The sequence below is a fragment of the Triturus cristatus genome, chromosome 8 (assembly GCF_964204655.1).
Source record: "Triturus cristatus chromosome 8, aTriCri1.1, whole genome shotgun sequence".
Taxonomy (NCBI): Eukaryota; Metazoa; Chordata; class Amphibia; order Caudata; family Salamandridae; genus Triturus; species Triturus cristatus.
The window spans coordinates 331,968,717-331,996,090 of NC_140591.1; the positions used below are offsets into that span (position 1 = coordinate 331,968,717).

Consider the following 27,374-nt stretch of genomic DNA (forward strand, 5'->3'; position numbering starts at 1 on the left):
ACATTCGAATCGGTCGAAATCAGGAAGTGTCGGCCGCCATTTTGTTTGTTTTGAGTGCAAGAGTGAAAAAGGAAGGTGGCGAACGTGAAAAGGGGGCAGGGTAGAGAGTTCCTGACCCCCTAGCCTTTGTCAGGGGGTCCCTGAAGGACCCCGAAGGCAGAAAAAAATATTTTTTTTTTTTTTTTTTAAATCGCGGGGTGCGCGCACGGTGAAAAACCATAAAAAAAAGAATTTTTTTTTAATACGTACTTTATTGTAAAATAAATATATAAAAAATATAATAATAAATACATAACTTAGCATTTTAAAAACCGTACAAATTCACTGAAAAAACCATAGGTTTCACACACGTTATAGTTAGGAATTAGCATTTAAAAAACCTTGCAAATTCACTTAAAAAACCATAGGTTTCACACATGTTATAGTTAGGTGGACATTTCACTCGTAAAAAACCAATGAAATTCCCCCGTTATAGTTAGTTCAGATAACTATAACAGATAAGTGATGTCATGAGTGATGCCACTGACCATGTCATGAGTGATGTAATATGTGACGTCATGAGCAGTGGATTGCGGGCGCGAGTTATAGTTATCTGAACTAACTATAACGGGGGAATTTCATTGGTTTTTTACGAGTGAAATGTCCACCTAACTATAACATGTGTGAAACCTATGGTTTTTTAAGTGAATATATATATAATTAATCTTTTGGTATTTCTGTTTGTATTTACCCATATTTATTTTTACTCATTTTATCTGCATCTACCTATTTTTATATTGGGTTTAGTGTAAAAATTAAGATGCAATTGGTATATTTCTAAATTTCTAAAACAATAAATGCATACTCACATTTGAATGTCAAACAGGTGTTAGCTATATACAGTATATGACAGACATCTGAAAGCATTTGCAGTGTAGAACAGCATGCACAACTGTACATCTTTAGTTATTTATTGTTAACTAGAAAATTATTTTTCTATTTTTAACTCCTCTACCTATCAATCTGCACACCAATTAACCTGGCACTTGTGATTGATAGTAGTTAGAATCCTCCAAAATTAGACCTATTCTCTGTAGTTATTCATATTTAATAGTAAATACAAACACGAAAATAGATGTTTTCCTTTCTTTATTTAGCTGTCAAAATCAGTAAAAAAGGAAAACTGTGAACTTTACTTATATTAAACATAAATTTCATGTACAAATAAAATAATACACAGAACTGATTATCGAAATTCATTTGAAATTTGTTACAAATAACTATGTTTGGTATTTACAAAGTGAAGATTCTCATTTGAATAATTTCAGAACAGACGTTTTAACACGCTTCACAAATATTTTTTTGTAAATTTAAAACTTTATGTTTTACAGTTAGCTGCATTCTCTGAACATGTTATCTAATAACTGTGCTTCCAATTTACATTTCTCGACAGATTGAGTAAAGTCTAAGGCATATAATTGTACTATTTCCATTTAAAATATTCTTGAATAATCAGCAAACAGTAAATTAAACAAAATCGCTACATATATCTTTATAAAAATATAATGACCCATATCAAATGAAATATTCCTGACAATCTTTGAATTTTAAAATAAACTCTTATATCAATAATGCCAAGAATTACAAAATGTTATTTCCCTCTCCCTAAAAGCCTACAACAGTTGTGACCTTTTTATCTGACCGTGTAAAAGCATGCTATTGGCCTCTTGATGTTTCGGCCCAGTGGTTCATGGTGTGCTGACAATACCAAGAGTATTGCTGAGAAGTGCACTTGATTATTCATCTTTGGTCCTTTACTGTATCCAGGGCCCACCAAGTATTAACCCTATGGGGCCAGTGCTTAATATGTAAATAAACATACTGATGCCTTCAGCAGGAGGCCACTTCTGCTTGCACCACCCAGTGCCCTTCCGGCGCTACCAAAGGCAGTACCAACACACATACTAATCCTCACACTTCTCCAAGTGTGACAATTCTGATTATTCCATTCCCCCAAAGCTATAAGAATGGCTTGGGCGACAGGTGTTAGTCATTTTTATGTATATTGAAGTAATAACCCTCAGTTGTGTTCATCTCTAAATTAGACAAACAGCGCAAACCTGTGGCAGACTGTCAAGTGCTGGTGCGGGCAATTAAAGGCACCGGAGACCACCAGCTTAAATTAAGCATTGCATAGGGCAAATATCAAGTCGGCCAGCTTTACCAATGCCTCCAGGGGCTTGTCCGCTGAGTATTTGGGGTTAGATTATTGCATGTGTTTGTTTGCATGATATAAGATGCTTAGCTGGGCCTGACACCTAAACCACCCATGCCGATGTGTGGCTGGTTTACAGCAGATGTGTGGGGATGGATACTATAAGAGTTTAAAATCTAGCTGCAGCTGTATCCCAATGCATCCCTGGATGTATCTCATCAATTATAATTACACTAAGAACCCCTTAAACCTATTAGATGAAAAACATCACATAACATACTGGACATTTAGGGCAAAACTGCAAAGTATCTCGTGAAAATGAAGTGCGGTTGCACTCTTGACAGCTTCAAAATGACTCTTCCATGTCAGTAGAATTGGTATAGCAGCAGCAGGAAATGTTTTCAATGGATGCAATGTTCAAGGAGCACATAGTGCAAGAAAGGGTCACTGCACATCTTCTGTCTTATAAGTTTCCATCCTCTTCTGACCGGTAGGTGGACGCGGGCCCATCATCAGTACTGCAATTTTTAATGTTTTTGTACTCGGAGGGCGTCCGACAAAATCGGTGGTCTTTCTTTTGAAAAACCTAACACGTGAAAGGGAAACTGGTTATTTTGTTGAAAAGTAAACCAAAGTCTTCCAACCTAAAAATGTAAGGCGGTTTATGGCATTTTGTATACATCCATATTAACATTCATAGTAGGGTAAGGAGACGGCCTGGACAAATCATTTTGACTTTGTTTCATAAAGATGGTCTTGGTGTTAAAATCAGTTGTAGAGGTAATATGGGCAGATTGGAAATTGATAATTTTTATTATGAATATATCTGTCTTCACCACTAATCAATTCGTTTCTGAAGCAAAGTGATTATTATTGTTTTTTACAAATCAATTCGACATATCTGTTTTTTTATAATTAGTCTTTTTGCAGATTAGGAATTTACTAAAATTCACCTTTTTGCCTCTTAGACAAAAATAATTTACTTTGCAATGGCATAAAGTTGTAAGGACAAAGACATTCTGAGTATACGCATTGAAATGCCTATGTCATGTGACATGCTGTAAACAGCCAGTGTTGTCTACTAAATCTGGCATATCCTCAACAGTAGAAAATAAAGCATATTTCCAAGAACCGGGGTTACACTTCATATAATGTTTGACTTTGGCTACCAGTACACAGTGACTCCTGGTATTGGAATAAGTAGCCCACACCCCTTGAAAGCAGCATGTAGCTGTAGGTGCATAAAGGAAGCAAGTACAGAGAGATGGTCAAGTCTAGTAAGGCCCTTTTCACTCTACTCTTGGAAATGCTTAAAGGCCTTAATGAAGTTCCAGAGCTCTCGCGTTTCCCAGGCGCCTGCATGAGCAGGTCATTCATCCAGGGTTTTGCTTTGCATTCTGAGACTAATCGGATTTTATGATAATATAAATAGAATGATAAACTGCAAAACAAAATCCTGGATTTGATGAGCTAAACACTCATACAAGAACTCTTCTGCCCTGAGAAATCATGCGCCCGATTCACAACGGTAAACTGAGATGAGAGTCTAACTTTCAGACTTTCAGTATTCACAAAGGGCATTTATGAGTAGTGAAGTTAGACTTTTGTCTCAGATAAACATAAGTTTTGGTCTTAAGTTTAACTGAGACCAAAACTGAGACAAAAGTTTAACTTCACTACTTTTAAATGCCCTTTGTGAATACCGAAAGTCGGAAAGTTAGACTTTCATCTCAGTTTACCTATGTGAATCGGACCCAATGACTATTGGCTGTTGGAGTTAGGGGATCTCCTGCAAAGTTTGGAAATCCCAAACACAACTTTAATTCTCCAAGTCCTTACTGTAGAACCAATAAACAGAAGGGATTTGAGCATCAGAAGAATATGTCTTGTATAGGAAATGAAAGAAACAGTGGAGGTGTTACGTGACCCCAACCTGATCCAGCTCAAAATGACAACAGCCAATGAGCATTCATTCTCTGATACTATCTCTTCATTGTCACTTTTTTCCTCTCCACCACCCTTATTTACTGCTGTGATACATTACTCCTTAGTAATAGAATATTTACATTACCAAATATAATTTTAGAAGCCTCTCTTAAAAACATTTTAATTTCCATTTGGCAGTGGCTAAATGTGCATTTGTAATGTGTACCATCATGTAAGTATTTTTTTTTCTATGTTTATCCTTCTATGTAGGTAGAAGTGGAACAGGTGCCATCTATCATTTGCATAATTACATTGAAATCAATGGACATGTCCTGACAGTCAAATTCTTTTATAGGCCCGTGGGATATTTCCTATTCCCAAATTCCTAATGTTGCCATCTTTACTGTACAGCAGCGTTGTTCGTATTGGTTACGGTACCCTTCCTTGATCTATAATGCCACCAGAAATTGGACTAGTTTTTCTTCGCCATATCTTGCTCTGGGTTTTAGAAGGGAAAGCAATATTTGCAAGATGTATTGGAGAGTACTGTCCACATACAAATAACCAAAGGGACTCCCTTATATTAAAAGCAATTTTTTAAAGAGGTTGGCTTCTTGATTCCTGTCGGCACTTTGTCGACAAAGATGAGTACAATAGTCAAGAAAGGCAGATGTATGTAGAGCATGGTAGTGGCTGTTGCCCCATTCTGCATAGTATTTAATTTTAAATTAAGTCTTAGCCTCGTCATTATTATCTTCGCTTCATTATTGTGGGCTGATTAGGGATTTGCCCCTGACCCAGTGGCATCACTACAATAAACCTGAGAATTTGCTATTTTGCTTTACTTTTTTCAATACACTTTTTTGTAGTTGTCAGGTTTTGTCCCCTCTCTGCGTGCACCAGCCTCCTCTCAGTTGCTTTTCTGTTGCTAATCTCTCAAATGTTTCACATGTTCACTGTAGTTTGTAATGCTACTTGTACCATAACTGCAAGCATGATCTAGATTTGCTTCTTCTTTCTTTCTTATGTTTCTCCATCTCCCCAGTAATCAGCTTTTTGTAATTTGTCATTTTGTGGTGTAGCATACCTTTTGACCGAACACTTCAAATGTCATATAAAATGGTACACTGAAGAAATAGAAGTAAAAAGATTGAGGGCTTTTAAGAAAATGTGTTGAATGGGATACTTATGGGATATCCCGTCTACCACATAAAAATTGCCTCAGGGAATAATGCGGCAAAAATGGTACATCTGCCACATTTGTGATGGAGCATTCCATTTGTCAAGCTCTAAATAAGGCACACAGTCTTGTACTTGTTTCCAACTCTTTTTTCTTTGTTGCTGTTGTTAAAATTCTTATCTGGCATATCATACTCTCTGCCTGTTTGTAGTACACAGGAGATAGATCATTAATCCCTATAGTTTTGATATGCCATTCCTTCACTACAGTATGTAACTGTCCTAGGCTGTATAGACTTGAGCTCGTGCACACTGGAGTGATGTTCTGCTCCATCTGAGCATTGTCCATTTTATATCTTACATAGCCACTTCTGGGTTGTCACAGCTACTTTACTAGACCATTGCATTGGCAATAGAGGGTTTTTCATGACTGCTGTGATCGGCTTATGCTATTGTGTCACTTAAAGGATCATATGTAAGGCACTGAAATATCATACGTAGGAGCACTGCAAATATGGAAATGCCATGCGTAAGGAAACTGAAAACTTTGCAGCTATGAGCAGGAGGGGAACAGAACCAGCAGCTCCCAATCAATGATCTTTCGGGTCCTCGACTTCTGCCATTCTCCCATATCTAAAAGTGACAGTGCAACTTACTGATAAGCTGACCTGTGATGTTCTTTACATGAAGAACTCTAAACACCTAGAATGTTGTTGGGCACCCTCATGTTGTATGAATCGGTTTACAATCCTTTATCCTTCCGCTGATACTCTCCTTCATTTCTCGCAGGTAATTTTACATTCACATCCCCTCGGGTACTCTCTCCTCCATTCCTCTACAGGTACATTCTCTTGCCCATCGACATACAATGTGCTCCATTATTGTTTTCTTCCACTCCTTTCGGTATTTTTTTACCCCATATTTGTGATCTCCCTTTGGTACTCTCCACCACCACCAAAGAAACCTTGCATTACTTCCTCTTGTCACGCGGCCGATAGGGACATTGTCGACATCACTAAGTTAGCTTGAGCGCTGCAGCCATGATGCAGCTTTTGTACACGTTACTACATGGCTTTGCTTTTGCACAGCTCTGTTTATGTCATTTACATGAGAACGGTCTGCTTTGTTCGTTCTATGCTTATTCCTGGATTTTTTTCGGAACATTGTGAATAAGGTCGATAAACAATTCCCTTTGTTATTCTGTTCTGGTCAGGCCCGAGCAACTAGACAAAATATATACTAGTGCAGCTTCTGCTGGGGACTCGCACTTGGATAGGATGGGAATACACGTTTAGGTGACGGACACTTGGAGAGGAACCTTTCCAGGGAGAAGAGCTACACACACCTACGATGTAGAAATACCATATATAGTCTAAGGTATGGGGTCTGCTGACAAAGCCTGGAGATCTTCCATTATATAATAATACTTTCGCTAGCTAAGGAGAGGGAGGTTAGGCACTGTAGTCCTTTCTCCTTTGTCTTTATATGATGACATCTCCCTTTATGATCTATGGCCTAGCAGCAATGCTAACAATTTTGGTATTATGCATTTTTCTGCTTGCTGTGGCTCGAATACTGCATGTTAGAGCACGATAGTTAAAATAAACGTTTTAAACTATACTTGTGTCTCGGTCAGTTCTCATTGTGGACAAGTATGAGAGTATAAGCAAAAAGGTGTGTCTTGTTACCGCGATTCCTGAGAGATCTGTGAGTCTTGTGTTCTGGGGTGTCTAATCATTTGTTTCTTCGTCAGTGTGTAGAAGGCCAAATTAGACACTATAGCTAGTCAGTCCTTGACTCATGGGCACTAAGGTGGTGGGAAGGTTTAGCCCCTATACACCGAGGCCCCATAATCCTGATCATAGTTCTGTGCATGTGCAGAATCCCTGCAACACTCACATGTACTCTTCCCAAACTATTAGTGCTCTCTTTTAAGTATTCTTCTTGACTGCCCTAGGCTGGAACTCTCATTTTTTCAGCTAAGCTTTGTTGACTCTGTGTGTCAACTGCCAGTATACCCCCCAACAGGAACTTTAGTTGTTACTTCACAGGTGCTTACAGTGGGAATCATTACAGCGCAGTAATTACATAGGGAGTACTATTACATTGCGTATCCCCGTCCCCCCAAAAATAATATAAAACTCTTACTGGGGTAAAGTAGCACAACCATTTGATTAAAGGCATGCACTATGTTACGTGATTCTAGTATGCACCTTGTTACCTGATTCTATATCATCCCTCTTTCTTGGTAGTGAGAGGCTTTAGTGCCCATTTTGAACTAAGCAACCTCTCATCCACGGATCCAGACTTCCTAGGGGAACCAGGCTAGTAGGTAATGTGAGCTTACATGGACACTCTTTGACTGATCAACTAGGGTAAAGAAAACCTTCCTACAGGGGTCCATTTTGGCCCAGTGCCTCCCTTTCTTCACACTAGCACACAGTTCTAGAAGCATGTCACTGAACGTAGCGCAGCACCCAAAGTTGCTGTGCTGCATTGCATGACATTGAGAGAGCAGGAAAGAGCCGTACCTACATGCATAGCGCTGGTGCACAATTATATTGCAGAGTGCCAAGCACACGCCTTTGTGCCATAGTGCAAGGGTGTGTGTGTGATGCCTAGCATAGGTTTTGCATTGGAAGGGGGCCTTTCCAGTAAAAAAACAAGCTTGAAAGTTTTCCAAATTCGGATGTGTGCTGTCCGTTGCAGCACACGTGCAAAGACGGAAAGGTTAGGAGAAATTAAAGGACCCGATTCACAGAATTAACTTAAGACAAAATCCTAAACTTACTACTTTTGGTATTCACAGAATGCACTTACTACTTTTGGTATTCCCAGAATGCACTTACTACTTTTGGTATTCACAGAATGGATTTACGACTACTAACTTTACATCCGCACTCGGGCCGGAAATTCCAGCCCGGAGGCGAAGCTTCTGGGCCGGAGGCGGGGCTTCCGGGCCGGAGGCGGGGCTTCCGGCCCAGAGGCGGAGCTTCTGGCCCAGAGGTGGGAATTCCAGCCAGTGGCGGAGATTTAGCCATGGCCAAAATCTCCACCTCCGGGCCAGAAGCTCCGCCTCCGGCCCGGAAGCCCCGCCTCCGGCCCAGAAGCTTCGCCTCCGGGCCGGAATTTCCGGCCCGAGTGCGGACGTAAAGTTAGTAGTTGTAAATCCATTCTGTGAATACCAAAAGTAGTAAGTGCATTCTGTGAATACCAATAGTAGTAAGTGCATTCTGTGAATACCAAAAGTAGTAAGTTTAGGATTTTGTCTTAAGTTAATTCTGGGAATCGGGCCCAAAGCATTTATCTTTTTAACGCCTGCTTCAAAGTTGTTTTGTTTTTTGATTCGAAGACCCTATTATTGTTAGTAGGTAGGGCTTTGCTCAAAAAAACATGGCTGGTTGCATGGGAATGCCCATGTACTACCCCAGGAACACCCCTTGAAAGCAGAGTAATGAAAAACAACACAAATGCTATTTTGAGGAAACGTTCTGAAAGTAAAAAAAAAATTTGCTCTGGTTTGCCTCACTTTTGTGACACAGACCCAGAGCAAAATATTTGTAAATCTGCCCCTAGGTGTCCTCCTTTCACAGAGGTCCGCAATGGGCTACAATGGTTCTGCTATGCGGAACAATGAGGCGGTAGCAGGTCACATGCTAACTTCACGGCATGCCCAGACCTTCTCTGTGGGCGAGTAGGCCATATGAAAATAGGCAAAGTTTGTGCTGCGGTAGGAACACGCAAGGCTTTCTTCCACCCTATCAGGCCACATATGTCCATTATGCACATTTTCCTTTGTTCACTTTTACCGAAGTTGGTTCAACTTTTATAAATTTGAAATAGGCAATTTGTAACCGAAAATAACGTCATATTTGGAAATTGCCCTTTTTGGGCGTGTTTTTTTAACCACATTACATGCAGGTGGTTCGAAAGTGGCATCTAGCCCCGGAGTCCCTTGTGTTTTCTGTGTGTAAGGACTATTTAGAATGTCCAGAGGGTCATAAAATTGAGTCATGGAGAGACCTTCTTAAACTGCAGTTGAACAGTAGTTTAAAATTTGCTCTTGAGTGAAAACCGCATTATCTAGAAGTGTATCGGCGGATTGATCTGTCTTGACCACTCATTTTACAGAAATAATTCCCTGTAGGTTCGTCATCAGGGCACAAATGATATATTTATGAATACTTTAGCATTCATATTTTACCACAATAATTTCTTGGAACATGGCAATTTTTAAATTTTTTCTTAACACAAAATAGTTTTTCCAGGGTTTTTGATTAACATTGTTTTTGTTCGGCAAACATACATTACAAACAAAGGTTGTCTCTTTTTGTGTGTGCTTTTTATCACCCACAAATTCATTTTGGTGGCTACTGTTTTCAGTATTAAGATTCCAGGTTTCTTTAGCAATTATGAAACAAAGTCATAACATTGACTTGCAAAAACACCCTGAAGAAGAGGAGCTCTGAAAATTGTATTGAACATGAATACTTTCTTATATACTTTAATAATCGCATTTGTAACTCAAAGTTAGTTAACCACAAGGTAATGAACATTACAATAGAGAGACTTATTAACACTAGTACGTCTATGTGTCTAAATTCTATATTGGAGAAAATACAGTGCTTATTTAGTAACATACCACTGCTTCAATGGCTGACAGCTGGCATCCAAGAAAGGAAACAAGCTGAGAGAAGGAGGGTCTTCTGTCGCTGGCATGAGACCAGCACGATTGCATCACGAGGTATCTGTGGTAGTGGACAAAAAATAATGAGACATATCAGCATTTATATTTGTATTAACCGTGACAGATCAAGTAAACTGCATATGCATTACTCAGTTTCATATTGCAGGATGGTCTTAGAACAATATGATATTGTCTATTTATTTGTGAAGTTTCTATGATGATAACAATATAAAATTGTGTGTATCATTCAGGAAGGAATTAGTAACTTAATGGGTCGTTGGTGTATTCATGTTTGGGTGATTCATTAAGATCCAATGGCGTAAACATGGAAATCTACAAATAACGTAGATTTCCATGTGCATATCTAACTTTAAACTGACAGATTGGCAGCAGTCTGTCAATCAGCTGGTTTAGTTATGGCTAAGGTGCAAATACACACTATTGTTCTCCACCGGTAAACTATGTTTCTTTGTGGAGAAGTACTTTACTGTAAACTCCTGAAAAATATCATTGCGATTTTCATACCCAATTTCAAAACTACGAGCCAGATTTACAAAAGTTTTGCGTTGGGTTTGCATTACTTTTATGACAGAGACTCAAAACAAAATCCTTTGCAGGATTTGCAAGCAACCGCAAAATGGTATTTGTGTTGGTTTGTAAGAAAAAGAATGTAAGCCAGTGTGAAACGCTGCTTTGCTTTACTCTGCATCAAAGGGGCATTCCATGAGTGATGCACAGGTGTTCCCGTGTAATCACCCACAGTTTTTGATGCAAACCTTACCTACTAACAACAGTAGACAGTAGTAGTAGTACTTGTTTATTAGTCATTAAAACCATAAGCATTGTTAAAAATAAACAGGTAGAAAATTAAAACAATCAAGCACCTCAAAACAACTCTAATCGACCAGGTCCCCTCACCTGTATAGCCATTATTATTATAGGGGCTGGGTGCCTACTGTTTGGGAAATTCCACAGTACATTACTCCTCAGGACCAACAGTTAATGAACCCAAAGTAGGGTACCTCCAGATTTAGGGGCATATTTACAACGAGGCGATAAAAAATTATCGCCGCTTTGGCGGCCGTTATCGGCCGAAAAGCGGCGATAAATTTATCGCTATATTAGCAAGGTCACGCTAACGCGTGAAACCTTGCTTTAGCGTGGGGATTTCTAACGCCCAGCTTTGCATCTCGAATGAGATGCAAAGTGGGCGTTCCTGACCTGACATGATAGGAGAAATGTCGCTAAGCGACATTTCTCCTATCATCAAGCCCCACGCTATGAAGCATAGCATCAGGAAAAGTAGCGATAACCCCTGTTATCGCTACTTTCCTTACGCCTGCTTCAGAACTGACTTAGCCATGATATCCTATGGAAGGAGGATATCATGGCTAAGTTTGTGAGTCCCTATCAACAAGCTAATGTGAGATTATCGCTGGGTTTCCAGCGATAATCTTACGTTAGCCAGTTAGCGCTAGGATTTTTATCGCTGATGAGATAAGCGTTGCTAATAGCACGCTATCTCAGCGATAAAAATTGGCGCTAGCCGGCGATAATTATCCGAGCGCTAAGTGCGCTCAGCGATAATTATCGCCGGTTGTTGTTGATATGCCCCTTAGATTCATGTGAAATTCTATATGCACATAGAACTGAGGGATATAGCAAATTATCATTTCATATTACACTTGTGTGCAAGATAACGCATAAAGTGCAACAGTGCAGATATTCAGTCATGGTAACCTCTAGACCCAATAAGACAGGATAAGGGACCAATGAGCCCTGGTTCTCTTTAGCAGCTCATCATGACAATGCAATAATGTAAGGTTAACAAAGCCCTAAGCTGCGTCTAAATTTACATGTAAAGTGCTGAAACTCAGCCACGAGGGGATCAGGTAGGACGGGTTAGGGAGCCTATAACCCTAGGACTCCCTAGCAACCCACCATGACAGTGCAAATATTCAGTGCTACTGGGACAGATATCCAGCCTTGCAGCATAGGGAGACAATGAGTGCAGGTTCTCCCTAGCAGCCCACTGTAACTTGGATGGATTCCATTGACTCTTAGGGGAGCCTCTCTTGGCCAACCACTTTGGCCTCTGACTGGACCTGAGAATTCTCCTTGACAAGCATCTTAAAGGTGTCAAGGAGTTGCATAAGACGTGTGTTAAGCATTGTATTCCTTGGGTCCAGTAACTGAACTACTGCTGACCTACATGTTCTAATCCCTAATTCATTAAATTCCTTCTTCAACAAAGTTCTCCGCTGATGGCCTAGGACCTGGCAAATACAAAGGACGTGATGCAGTGGTCCGTCTGTCTGGTGACACTAGTGATATTTCCAGTCCTCCCTTTGACCGTCTTCCTTCCACTTTGGCATGAAGTCCAAAGTCAGAATTTCTCTGAGTCTAAGCAACAATAGTTTCTGCTTGTTCTTCAGGGAGTAGTTGGCCTCAAAGAGGGGGAGCTGCTTTTGTTCATCATATGATTTCAACACCAGCCACCCATGTGGCCATTTTGCCACTCCTCTTTTCTCTTCCATTATGATTCTAACCTGAAACCTCGATCTTTGACACAGGTCTCAATATTTTAAGCATTAGTCAACTGAGCTATATGTCCACTATGAGGAGGTGCTCTGTGATATTTACATAAGGCTAGGCATGGGGAGGGGAGGTGGAATGGTGTGGGGGGCGTACCTGTTGCCTGTCCGATGAGAGGATTGATACTGGGAGGGGAAGAAGGACCTTAGGACAATGAGTGGGGGGATAACTGCACTGGACTTTAATTGCACCGTTTGATCATCTGTTGTGCCCTCTGGGCAGTTTTTCCTATGATGTTACCTTGACAACCAATAAAAATCTGTTTACAAAAAAAAAATTAGTCAACTGAGCTATCGCAGTGGGTCCCGTTTTATACCAGTGCTTCAGTTCCCATATATTTGGCATCTGATCTATAATTTGTGATCCTAAAGCTTTCATCTGTTTAATACACAAATATATCTCTTTAGCATTCGTATGGCGCCATCGCACTGCCAAACAAACTTGCTTCTTGGCTGGTCAGGCAACAGTGCATCTGCTACAGACACATTTTCCATCTGCCCTCAAGCACCAGGTGAGCTCAAATTCAACAAAAATTCAGTCTCCTGAGACAAAATCTTGTGCTTATGGCTAGATTTCTATTTTATTGCAGCAAAGTGAAGACGGCCCACAAGGGATTCCTCAAGAGCCTCATATGGCAAGAATTAACGCAGGAAGGTTCAGCCTGGACCATTTACCTCAAGCAGGCGTTACACAATATGGATGCAAAGGATCTGTGGGATGCCTCTTCTGTCCCCAAATTACTTGTGAGGGCACATCCTTTCCGCCTGGGCTGATTTAGATGAACTGGAAAAATGCTCACATGGTAGTTTGTCACGCAAACCTCATGACATATTGTGACTGCCTACACTTCGCCTCTTCCAAAGCCGCAAACACACCAGCTGATGCAACTGCAATTTTCCTGATTTCATTAAAAGTCTATAGATATGGTAGCTGAAGGGACCTACAGACTCTACATGTCGCGTATGTAATTATCCTACAAATTCACTAATCCACATTGTGTGTATCTGTGGAAAGCTTACTCCGCACAGAAAAGTTTGGTTAAGGGCAAGGCCGATGTTTAGAACCCTTAACATTCCTGCTTGTAACAAGGCATTGGCAACCTACCTAAAGGGTGAATCCACGCAACGAATGTTAAGATTCTTGAAATTTCTGATGAATATAACACGTATCTTGGGCCTCGGTGATTATAATTAACTTTATAAATGATCCTGTTAGGATTCAAGTTACTGTGGTATTATTTTTAAAATCTTGATTTTTAGTGCCCGAGTGATATACTGCGTTCATTTAACTGGTGGATTGGGCCTTAATTTTAGTATTACAAATTCTGTAGTCAATGGCATAGTAGAAGTGCACATTTCCATCTTATAGTGTTTTATATCATATTCTATAATTCGTTTTTAATGTTTTACTCTGCTTTTTCCATGAGCTGAATAAATCTACCTTCTTCCCCATTAGAAATTAAAATGGCAAGCCCTTAAATGAGGTTTTACTTTGTTATATTCCAGGCAACAATTTCACGAGATTCTCTTATTTTTCTTTTTTATTACACATCCTTTTTTCATTCTGATATATATCGATTGTTTTAATAATTATATGGATGAAGGAATAAGGCATTATATCACCAACAAAATTAACACCTTCAATTAATCAATGACTTCCAATCTTCGAATTGCTATAAATTCAGATATTTTAATACATGTGAAAATAAATATTAGTTTCATAAAATAGTTCTCCTCTCTGGATTGGAGGCAACAACTGTTAAACGCCACTTGTTGATCCTTGCCCATGTTGTTCCACTGCACCTAGAGGATACCAATGCCCTTGCACGAGGCATCAGCCTGTACAGTGTAGAATCTACCAATGTCAGTCTTTCTTAGGCAGAATTATTGCAGATGTACTGCATGTGAATCAATCATGCTTCGAAAAACAACTAATCTAGTGGCGTAACAATAGGCCGCAACCCCTATCGTGCGGAGAGGGGGCCCCTAGCTCCAGGAGCCCCCTTCCAGCATGGTGCAGGGGCGGCGTGCCCCTGGCCTGAGAGATTCAGACTGGGTCCGGAGCGTGGGGGGCCCCCTCCATCTACTTTGCAAAGGGACCCCCTCAAGTTTCCTTATGCCACTGAACCAATCTAAGCTATGGGACAGGGAGCAGGACCTCTTTATTATCGTGGCATTATGCGGATGTCTGCAGTCAGACCCTCTGACTGTCAATGCCTGTGAACTTTAACCTTTGAGGATAACAAGTGGTAATTCTGACTGCAACAGCTAGACGCTGCAATCTACAACATAATAGATGGTCACAGATAAGTAACCTTTGTTTCATAACATAGACAGACATGAAGCCCTCCCCAGATGTGTTCAAATAGATTGACAGGATGCTGTACGGGAGGAGGTTTGATCAGCACTCCTCAGCACGGCTGGTTTCCCATTAGTGTAGTAGCATGAAGGGAGGTCCTTTATTGCCTGTCAGTGATGGATCAGTGCCAAACAGAACATTAGCACTGGTCGCGAATGTATGCTGATTTAAATACTTTAAGAACCTCTCCCAGTATTTTCTTCTGCACAAAGAAAACATGAAGATCAAATTCCAGGGGCAAGGACCCGTATATCGAGTGTGTGCACTGCACTGATGCTCACGTAACTTCGCACTAACCTTTCCAGGTTTACTAAGACGTCCCTGGTGCCTGTGCCTTTTTGCCTTGATATTTAGTCCAACCAACTAGAGCTAAATCCGGTTACCCCACAAGAAGAAACTCACCTGTGTTAGGAGTGTTCAGAAATTTAGCACTAACTATGCCTCTAGAGGTGTGACTAGAATGAAACCCGAATGCAGGTTGCTACAGAGTTGCTAGTCATGTTTTTGGTGTATTCTGTGTCACGCTTTGCCTCATTGGAATGGTTTTTAAGTACAAGGTGGCAGTGGCATAGCAAAGCACAACAGTGCCCTCCACAGTTTCCTGACTTTGAGGCTCTGTGCAGTTGGTTTCGGTGTCAATGACAGATCATTGCAGAGCAGCAGGGTGAGGCGAAGGGAAAAATGAACCACAAAACCGTACTTTCTTCCATCACCGGACCCGAATGAGTACGGAAGCGGATGAGCACAAACCCTGGATGCAGGGGAGAGATACCGGCCCCTGCAGCCTCTTTGGTGCAGGGAGGCCAATTCCACATAAGGCATATGAATATCTGCTCATTCCTCTTTGCATGCAACAATAAATGTGCTGAAACTTTGTGCAAACACAGCAAACAACGTAAAAGATATTTTGAAAGACATAAGTAGTGTGGGAAGCTTGGAAGAGGAAATATTCTCAGCGCTTAATGTCTGAGCAGGTGTTGTAAGAGGTGAGCACAGATGTTGAGCCGCTGGTCCCATAATCATGATATGAGGCTCAGTGGGATGGGTGGCTGACAAAAGTTAGCCTATATCCAAGGAGTTTCACTTCCTTTTTATGGTAGATGTAGATTACTGTAGTTAGGGTCAGTTCTGGTCTGAATCAATCAATCAGGGGGTTTATAAAGCGCTACTAACCCGTGAAGGTCTCAAGGTGCTGGTGGGGGCGGGGGCAGTTACGGATCAGTCGAAGAGCCAGGTCTTGAGGTCCTTCCTGAAGGTGTGCAGGGTTGGGGAGCATCTGATGTTCACAGGGAGCTTGTTCCAGGTCTTGGCTGCGATGTAGGAGAAGGCTCTCCCGCCTGTTCTGTTCCTGCGGATGCGCGGGACCTCTGCCAAGGCGAGGTCGGCAGAGCGGAGGTTCCTCTTGGGTACGTGAAAGGAAACTCTCTTGTTGAGGTATTTGGGTCCAATGTTGTTGAGGGATTTGTAGGTGTGGGTGAGGAGTTTGGAGGTGACCCTCTTGTCGACGGGGAGCCCGTGGAGGTCTCGTAGGTGTTGGGTCATAAGTTTGTGGCGTGGTGTTCCGAGGACGAGTCTGGCTGCAGCGTTCTGGATAGCTTGAAGTTTGTGTAGAAGGGTTCTGTTTATTCCGGCGTTTAGGGCGTTGCTGTAGTCTAGTCTGCTGGTTATGAGCGCGTGGGTGATGGTCCTTCTGCAATCGGGGGGATCCATTTGAAGGTCTTGCGGAGGTTGCGCAGGCAGTTGAAGCTGGTGGAGGCGTCGGGGTTGATCTGGTGGTTCATGGAGAGGGAGGAGTCGTGGATTATGCAGAGGTTTCGCGCATGGTCTGTAGGGGTGGGTGGCTTCCCGAGGGTGGAGGGCCACCAAATGCTGTCCCAGGCGGAGGTGCAGGGGCCGAGGATGAGGACCTCGGTTTTCTCTGAGTTGAGCTTCAAGCAGCTGTCTTTCATCCAAGCTGCGACGTCCTTCATTCCATCCTTGAAGCAGAGTCTGGTGTCTTCGGGGTTCTTCGTGAGCGAGAGGATGAGCTGGGTGTCGTCTGCATGGGATACTATGCTGTGCCCATGCTGTCTGACGATGGCGGCGATGGGGGCCATGTTGATGTTGAAGAGCGTCGGGCTGAGCGATGATCCTTGGGGTACTCCGCAGTTGATGTCAGTGGGTTCGGAGAGGAAGGGAGGGAGACTGATCCTCTGGGTTGTGCCGGAGAGGAAGGACTGGGTCCAGTCGAGGGCAGCTCCTTGTATCTCTGCGTTGTGGAGTCTGGCTGTGAGCGTGCGATAGTGTTAGTGAATAACACTATCAATTAATTTGTTTCCATCCTAGGTTCACGTATATTCTTAAATTATGCACATTTTCACTTACGAGGCGCCATCTTCTCAATTTCAAGTAGGATCATTTGCACCAACTGAAACTGATGTTTCAATTGTATGTAATGTAATTGATGACTTCTTGATATAGTAAACCCTGTTTAGCAAGAAGGGATAACTTTTGATACCACATTTGATATTATTTTTTGAATATTTAGAAACCGGAAATTCATGAACTGTTGTGTGATTATTGTGAGGATGTTATCCAGGGGACACCAGAGCTGCTGAGGTTGTTTTTATGTGCCTTTGATATTTATTGATTTCACATATCTTATTCAGCATGAAATGTATTGAGCACAAAAATCGGATCATGATAACTATTGTTGTTCAGTTTGTTTTGACACAGCATTTACAGGTCATTTGTAATTCAAACATTGTATCAGGATCGTTGTTTGACCCCTTTTAAGACCGTCAGAATATCAGACATTATTTACAGGCAATATGTAATGATGCATAATTGCTTTATTGTTTCTATCACTCTCACTCAATGCTCATACACATCTTTTTTGTCTGGTAGACCTCTTTAGGACTGACTAGACTCAGGCATCCAAATGTATCATCATTCATCGGACGGTCCTGAAGAAGTTGCACTGATACCAATATTTTGCCCACCGTATGTGCCGCGATGGTTTCAATTGTCCATTGTTACGGGTGTAAAAAAGTGGATACAAAGCTGTGTCATTTTCACTTTGGTAGGACTTCTGCCGTTCAACAGTCACCTTGCTTTTAATTTAATTCTGGTGATTGGACTGTTCAAATTATTTCTAGTGGTTAGGTCACTGTTAGAAGCAGAAAAAATCTTTTGTAAAATAATTTGTTTAATATAATATTTTATTTTTTTGGTTATGATTATTTGTATGCTCTAGTTGAAGTACAATGGTTAAATACTTTGTAGATTAGTCATTTGAGATTTGTTGGTAATATTGTATATCATAATACTAATTGAATGCCAATTAATGTGGTGTTATTGATTGATTCTGTGGGCATAGAAGAGTTATGTCGTTGCTACAGTGTTGGTGGGTACTTTTTTAGCCTTCATTTTTCCCACGCTTATTTATATTATAGGGGGGAAGGAATATGGCTAATTCTGATTTCCTTTATATGGTCATGAAACATGCGCATCACTTCAGTACTTGGAGCTAAGGATTCCCAGGTGCTGTACAGATAACATTAGAAGACAGTTGCGCAGACCGTGCGCACCACTCCGTGCTACATGTCCATCTGAAAAGCATTCCAAAGGGAATCTTTAGGATTGCACGCCCATTGAAAATAGTACAAGTGTCTGTGAATGAACCACCTGCACCATGGTAGCAGATTTCAACTATGCGGCCAGTCACAGTCAATAGCATCACAACCATTGGTTGAGCCATTTGAAGTAGCATGACTGACCGACTGTAATGTCTACTGCAGCTTTAACACCCTCAGTATTTAGAATGCCTTTTCAGACTCCTGATGGTAATTTCATCTGGCCTTTTCTGCCTTGTGTGGAGTCAGATATGGAAAAGCTTTATTTGTGAAGATGGTGCTCATGTTTATTAATGAGGAAATCATTCTTGGCATTCGCTTGCGATGGTGATTCACATTGGAGTTTTAGGTGGATTCCTAGATGGGATGTGGGTGCAGTTAATAGTCCTAATTGTTTCTATATACTTTTTTTTAGGATTGACCCCTCTTTCCTGAGCTGCACATAGTATGATCTAAGTGTTAAAGAGGGTGTCAGCATGGACTGTTAGTGTACACAATGTTGTTGTGAATACTGCAGTGAACTGGAAGAAGATCTTTTTGCTGACTCCCTTACAGAAACAATCATCATGTGTTTCTGTGAAACACGAAGTTGGAATGATGTACTCCTCGTTGTACGAATATCACAAGCACTATGGGGCACGTGCATCAAGCAAAATACCAGTCGGAATCGGGCTGATTCGCAGAATCTGCCCCTTTGCGACCAGTATTTTGCCATTTGGGGTGCATCAACCCAAAAGCAATTTGCAAAATAGGTAATCGCAAATTTTGCGATTATCTATTTTGAGAATGCATTTAGGGAATCGCAATTTGCGATTCCTTAAATGCAATGCAAGAAGCAATCTGAGATTGTGACTTTGCATTACGGAATCACAAATTTCCATCAACTTCAAGTTGATGGTAATTTGCAATTCCTTGGAAAAATGCTTAAAATTGAATTTTCTAAGTGCCATGTGGCGCACACACATGCATTTTTGGAGGTGCATCAGGGTGGCCTTTAGGCCCTCTAGCACCCTTGAAATTGCATTTGAAATTTGCGAGTACCTATTTGGGACTCGCAAATTGCGAATGCTGTCCCATTCATTCCTATGGGCCTCTAGGCCCATAAGAATGAATGGGAAGGCATTCCCTAATAGTGAATCCCAATTTGCGATTCGCTATTAGGGAATGTGTAGGAATCGCAATTAATTTAGTGATTCCTACATGCATAAGGAATTGCAAGTCCTTAATAGCGATTCCTTAAAAATCGCTATTAAGGAATCGCAAATCCTTACTTTGATGCATTTTCCCTTTAGTCCCTTTAAAATACAGAGAGTTCATGGTTCTTCTAATGTGCCCAGCTGTTGTCTGCCCATACAGGCGAAATGGCCACGGCCCCTCACCTTCTTCGGGAAATGTCAGGCTGACAAAAGTCGGCCCGACAGACACTCTTCTTGTTGAGGCTAGGCAGCCATGAGCTAGACATGTGCTAAGTGCAGAGGCTCCTGGCTGACTGAGCTGAACCTTGCCAGGCTGTGGATTTCATAGCCCTGTGGGCGAGACCTCCTCACCCTGGCAAAAGTGCATCGAGACCCTCCCTTTCATGACGAGAGGGAGCATCACTGATTGCCTTGGAACAGGGCAATTCAGTTTTAAGCCCTGAAGTGCCCAGGGCTGAGTGTCAGAGTGGGATGGGCTCAGTAAGTCTCACTCTACCCATCCCACTCTGTGATGAGTGAGGGACTTCTTCCTGCCTTCATTGGCTGACCTAAGATCAGCCAATGAGAGAAGGCAGCAGTCCCAACCCTCCTGGGACCTCTGAGGATTTCCTCTCCGGAAGACGCAGGGCAGGCAAGTTTTATGTTTTTGAATGTTTGGTGTGTGCGTGCGTGTATGTATAAATGTATGACTTTGTTGTTCCCCCCTCAGTTGCCCCTTCCTTGCCTTGCGCTGCCCCTCATAATGTAAATGGGTCCTGCAGCAGAAGGCCAGTCACCCTTTAAGAGGATGTCTCTAGTGGCAGTCTATAATATGTGACGCTGGCGGATCATTGGCTCACCTACATATAAAGGACATCATTCAACGCCCACTTTAAGGAGGTCTTAGTTTTGGAGGGAATTTCACCAAGTTTAACAATGCCATTCCTAAAACATTTGTTGCATTACTCTGAAACTAATGCAGCTGTGAAATATTTGCACTTTTCAGCTATACAGTGGGGTTGCACAAAGCCATCTTTAATGCCAAGAAGGAGAAACCTTTACGCAATAAGGTTTTATTTAGTACAGTTGCGTGCCTAGTGCTTTTTTCTTTGTTTAGCTTCTTTTACTTTTCATAAAATGCATATCGCCAAAACATATGCTAGTTGAAGCCATATGCCTGCCTGTTTAGGGGACACTTTCAGGACACCCACATTTATGGGAAAACATTTCCGGCTCTGTGATACCTGGCACCTTTGTTTCCTAACTGTGACCGCGCTCTTGATAGTTTTCATTGACAACACAAGCAGTCCTATTCCATATGAGTTCAACAACCTCTTACATTTCTTCTGTGGCATAGTACGGCTGATCCATCTTAAAGCCATTCCGTAGGAGTTTGTAGAAGTTTCCATCAACTTGCATACCTGGGTACGGGTTCACACCTGTAGATAATGAGGTACATATTCACTGCTAAGGCTAAGTTACACATAGACAATGGTATTTTCTCGTGTCATATGAACCATACTGTACCAAGGGAGAATATTTCCCACAGCATTATTCCATAAGACCAAACATCACTTTTGATGGTATATATTCCTTCAAACAAGCTTTCAGGGGCCATCCATTTGACTGGCAGCCGAGCCTGGAGAAGAGTACATAAAATAGCATATCAGTGTAAGCAAGATTTAGACATGTTGGAAAATATGTATTTATCATGACAACATTTGAAACACCCAGAGTATCAGCACCGTTATCATCAAGATACATAATGCATTAACACTACCCTCTCACCAACCACTAACATTGAATATGTTATTTTGCACAGCAAGCGTCCTCGTGCTGTCAAGAATCCAACATGTCAGGAGACCTTGGGCCTGATTCAGAGTTTGGCAGACACGGTACTCCGTCACATCCATGATGGAGTGCCCTATCAGCCATACCCTCAGACTGCCATTTTGAGTCTGGCTGTCGGAAAACTGACGTCAATGGGCCAGTGGTGTAGGGACCATTGGCTTAAGGACATTACACCACCCAGCCTATTTAGAGTGGGCAGTCTGATGTGATCTTCCTCCAGTCCATCGGCACCAGGAACAAACTGGTGGTCACAAAGAGAAAATAATTAATGCCCCATCACCCAGGGTGCTGGGGCATTAGATTTTATGGGGCACATTTACAAGCTGGCGATAAAAAATTATCGCCGCTTTTGCGGCCGTTTTCGGCCGAAAAGCGGCGATAATTTTATCGCCTAATTAGCAAGGCCACGCTAATGCGTGAAACCTTGCTTTAGCGTGGGGATTCCTAATGCCCAGCTTTGCATCTCTAATGAGATGCAAAGTGGGCGTTCCTGACCTAACATGACAGGAGAAATGTCGCTAAGCGACATTTCTCCTATCATCAAGCCCCACGCTATGAAGCATAGCGGCAGGAAAAGTAGCGATAACCCCTGTTATCGCTACTTTCCTTACGCCTGCTGACTTAGCCATGATATCCTATGGAAGGTGGATATCATGGCTAAGTTTGTGAGTCCCTATCAGCAAGCTAACGCCACACTATGTGAGATTATCGCTGGGTTTCCAGCGATAATCTCATGTTAGGCAGTTAGCATGAGGATTTTTATCGCTGAGGAGATAAGCGTTGCTAATAGCACGCTATCTCAGCGATAAAAATCCACGTTACCCGGCGATAACTATCCTCACGCTAAGAGCGCTGAGCAATAATTATCGTCGGGTGTTGCTGATATGCCCCTATGTTTTTTAGAAACAAACTCCCGTTTTGGGAGTTTGTTTCAGAATAACAAAAATGTTTGGTGGTAGCCGCCCACCAAACTTGTAAAGCCTTCAGATGAACCGCTGTAACAGTGGTTCCTCCAAGGGCACAGAGATCACTGCTGGGTGAGTGCTGCTCTCTACATAAGGCAGTGTTATGTTCATCAGGGTGCCGGCCATAATGTCCCCCACAACCCTCAAGGACAGAGTAAAGACTGCTATACTTTAAATCAGGGTCTCTCTCTGTTTCCCTTAAGGAGCTCCAACTATAAAGATGTCATTGCATTTCAGAGGTTTAGAATGTGCTGTAGCTATTAGGTCTAGAAAGGAGTGTACCATGAAATGTTTTTAACTTTCCAGAACTACTTCTGTACACAAAATTAGGATGTAAAAAACTGGAAACATTGGATGAAATTCATTTTTTTAATATTCATTTGGAAATGGCACTGAAATATAATTTTTCTATTTTTTGGCACCAAGGCTAAAAATGAAAAATGAAATCACAGATTGTTTAGCAAGAACAGAGGCTTCTAATATGTTTCTATTTTTTGACATTCAAACAGTAGTTAATCTGAACAAAAAGCCTGTGACAAAAAACATCCAATGAACTATTGAGACATTAAACAAAGCCCTTCACCACAGCCAACATTGCACCTTGTTGCTGGTCCTGGCCCTTTTTCAGGGTCTTCCCCAGATTTTTCCTCTGTTGCTGACCCCGTTTTTGTTGGCATTAAGACTGTGTGCACTTTTTCCTGCTAATGTGCTTATGCTCGTTCCCAAAAACAAGGTAAAATTGAACTACAACTGATTGGCACATTTAATTTACTTTAAAGTGTCTAGTATACGGTACTACATGTACCCATGGCCTCTAAATTAAGTGCTACTAGTGGGTCTGCCTAACTCATTGGGCCTCCCACTAAAGTAGCATTTTGTAACGTCTTAGGCCTGCCATTGCAGCCTGTAATGCAATTTTAAACTGATATTTCTACCTGGCAAAAGAAACCTTTTTCCAGACCTAAACCTTCCTTTTTAATACATATAAGTCACTCTAGGGTAGGTCCTAAAGGCTCATAGAACAGGGTCCATGTATTTAAAAAGTAGCACATGAGGGTTACGTTTTACATGTCCTAGCAGTGAAAAACACCGAGAGCCATCTTTCACTGTTGTAAGGCCTATCTTTTCTATTGACTAAAGCTGGGTTAATTTTTTACACTTATTAAGGGATAACATTGGATTGCGGGCAGATAGAGATATGCTGTTCACACTGAAATGAATTGTAATTTAAAATCCTTTTTAATGGTAAAGTCATATTGTATGTCACAATTCTGAAAATGCCATTTTAGAAATTTGCCATTTACTTGCCCTATCCATTTGTGCCTGCTGCCAGTGTCCTGGGTCACATGACTGTGAATGACTCTGTAATTAGGGTTTGAGAATTGCGTCCAGACATTGACATAATAGGGTCTTAGGTGTGGACAGTAAGAGCCATCCTGGCAGGAGGAGTAGGAGGGTCTGAATCCAAGCCCACTTACATATGAAAGGGCTTTGCATTTTGCACACAGAAAGTAGTCTGACACCAGGCCTGTCCTGTCTTTTGTTGTCCCAGACAGTTTGGAGCCTTGACAGGGGAAGAAGAAAAACTTTCCAGAATTAAATGTTCGTGTATAACAGGGAACAGCCCAACACAAAGACACACACCAGGTATAAATATTGAACCACACAAACACAGAACCCTTAGCACTATCCAAGGGAGGAACTAGAGGCTATGGCGTCTTCAAGGTGAGCTGGCCTCCAAACCTACAAAATACACACACTGTAGAAGCTACCCTGAAGTAATGGTCACTTACATACTGTACCGTGTCCCTACAAGCACTAAATAGATTGAGGTCAAGGTGCGTCCCTCGCAGTACACCTACGGATATCCACTCCTCCTCCCTGACGATGGCAAGTGTAACTACAGGGGTCCCTATACTCTTCTCCCAATGGGCATTTAGAACCCTACATTGGAGTAGCTGAGAACACTAATTTTTAGGTTAGAGGTCGACATAGGTCACCCTAACATAGTGGCAATATCTGAAACAAATTTGGCAAGATAGGACCTGAGTCTCATCCTGATGAATGCTGCGGTTTCATTCGAGCCAACGACAGAAACATGTTGACAATAAGAGTGGTGATGGGGAATAGTTCCCCTAATCCCCACATTCCAGTTTTTAATACCAAGTAATACCCTATGATTAAATATATTTGGTGTAATACAATGGATTTTAGATCACTTTCTGCACGGGCCCCCACTTATATATTTAGAAGTGCCTCCCTGTTTTCCGGTGTAGGCCCTCTCTCTATCAACCCGGGTTTTTCGAGAGCGAGGACTGCCTATGATGAAGCATGACACTTGGTGGGTGTGAGTCCTTAACATTTTTTGAGATGCCCAGCACTCAATCTATTTAGTGCTCGTAGGGACACGGTTGCAGTATGTAAGTCACCATGACTTCAGAATAGCTTCTACAGTGTGTGTATTTGATGAATCTTAACCTCCAGAGCCACTCATCAAAACAGTCCTGGACCTGCAGAAGTTACAGAAGAAAGAATTCCTTACTGCCAGAGGCCTGTACTTCTGCTTGAGTTCTGCCTTGCTGTCTGAGTAGGAAGACTGGAACTGCTTACCTTCATCCCTAAACCTGATTGACTCCAAGGGTGAGCTGGCTCAACTAATGGGTGTTCTACAGGGACACAACTATTTCAGAGGCCTTCCTGCAATGGCCCAGCTGACCTGCTGCAGTGTACCTGCCCAGACCAGCAACTGGACCTGAGATAGCCATGATGTTGGCCTCTGCCTGGATTGAGTATCTGATCCCCAAGTGTTGCCCTCCAGGCCCTGGAATCTTGGCTGGCATCAGAGTGTACTATTCTCTGCCTAACTGTGGGTTCCATCAAATCCAACGTGAAGCCCAATAGAGCCTGACTGCACAGATGAGAGCTTCATTGGAACAAATGTTAAGCAACGTAAAACCCCACAAAGCCTCACTGCACAGCTGACAGCTTCATCGCAACTGATGCTAAGCAATGCAAAGCTTCGCCGCACAGCTGAGAGCTTAATCGGAACTGACATAGAGCGCCACAAAGCACAACAAAGACTTAACACACAGCTTCAAGCATCAACGGAACTGACATGGAGTGATGCAAAGCCTCCCTGCACAGATTGAAGCCTCATTGGAACCAACGTCGAGCAACCCATAGCCTCGCAAAACCACATCATGCAGACCTTGCACCAAGGAAACAAGGTATATCTCCTAGTGAGACAAAATTGCTCCTGTGCCCGGCCTGCATTCCATCACTGTTGGCCTGACCATGTGACTTTTTCCCAGTCCAGTGCAAGCAGATACCCTCAGTTGGCAGTTTGTGCTTCTTGGCACTATTTTTTATGGAAGCCTTTAAAATTCAATATCTTGGAACTTTGTCATTGTGGTTTCATTTTATTTAATGCAATGTACTATATTTTTAGTTTGGAATTATCTTGTATTGTGTTTTCACTTTATTACTGCTTCTGTGCTGCATAAATTAATTACTTCACAGATTGCCTCTACGTTAAGCCTGACTGCTATGTGCAAGCTACCAGAGTGTTAAGCCCAGGTTAATTTAGCGACTTTTGTAGTTCACCCTGACAAGGATTGTGGTTGTTGCTTTGAGTGGGGCTTCCACCCCCTCAACCAATAACCCATTTTCTTGTCCATAGCACTTTACTGATCTAGGCAGTGTTTCTTTTATTTAAACTGATTGCACATTGTTAGTGCTGAGTGCTTTGCTTATTCTTCAGCTTGTCTTTCTTTGTTTTATAGGTGTTCCATGATAGTGCAGCCGTCTGTAGACCTATTGTTAATCATTCTTTAAAATATACATTCAGGAGACTTTGACTCCACCCAGAGGAGTATTACTCACTCACCTCATGCTATTAGCTGTTTGGTTTTTCATTTTGTTTCCACAACGCGCTTTGATTGCAATGCGTGTGTTACTATTTTACATCTGGAAAGTAGATTCAACCATCACCTTGTTTGTCACAGTTTAATTCCTTATTGCCTATATGCCTTCCAAGCAAAGTAATCCCTTTTTGTTCCTTTTGTCCGGCATTGGCAAAGCCAATAGTGAAGGTTTTAATACAATAAACAGAATATGTGCATGTAAATGGCATTTGTGCATTCCTGTATTTACACGTGTTGGCACATTAAAGAAGCAATATCTATTGGCTTACTTTCAGCTTATTTATTTATTTATATTCTTATATAGCGCAGGAACTCGACCCCCGAAGGGGTATCTCCGTGCTTATGGTTACCAAAGAGCCCAGATCTTGTCTAATGCAGGGAGAGTACCAACAAGAGCCTAACAGCCGGCAAATAGGAACGTTTTCAAGGATTTTTTAAAGATTAGAAGATTAGTAACGTTTTTGAGAGCAGGGGGCAATGAGTTCCAAATGATTGGTCCTTTGGAGGACAAGGCACGTCCTCCCTGCCTAGCTTTTTTTATCCTAGGAACTATAAGTTGTTGCTGACTGCTGGAGCGCAGGGTACGACTAGGCGTGTAAGGTTTGAAAAGTTCTTTTAAGTATTTTGGTCCATGGCAGAACAAACAATTGTGGATAATACAGCAGATTTTAAATTTTACCCACTGTTTGATTGGTAGCCAGTGAAGTTTTGCCAGAAGGGGGATTGACGGCGATCTAGGCTGGGCGTTGAGAACTAGTCTCGCAGCCGTGTTCTGGACTACTTGTAGTCTTTGAAGCTGTTCTTCATTAGCCGCGACCAGCAAGCCGTTACAATAGTCAAGTCTACTTATAATCAAGGCTTGGACAAGAGTCTTCCTATAGGAGTCTGATAGAAATGGGAAGACTCG

The 27,374-nt window shown here is 41.8% G+C and overlaps 1 protein-coding gene across 3 annotated transcripts in view; it reads right to left on the minus strand.

Moving 5' to 3' along the window:
• Positions 1–1,111: 1,111 nt before the first annotated feature.
• The window catches only part of FLT3 (fms related receptor tyrosine kinase 3), a 581,742-nt gene continuing 555,479 nt past the window's right edge, over positions 1,112–27,374 (minus strand). For all 3 annotated transcript variants that reach the window (XM_085621634.1, XM_085621633.1, XM_085621635.1), the window contains 4 exons: positions 21,256–21,367; positions 21,068–21,167; positions 9,942–10,047; positions 1,112–2,780 (listed from right to left, as the gene is read on the minus strand). In XM_085621634.1, coding sequence (XP_085477760.1) covers positions 2,658–2,780; positions 9,942–10,047; positions 21,068–21,167; positions 21,256–21,367 — 441 coding nt within the window. In that variant the 3' untranslated portion in view covers positions 1,112–2,657. The remainder of the gene's footprint in view (positions 2,781–9,941; positions 10,048–21,067; positions 21,168–21,255; positions 21,368–27,374) is intronic.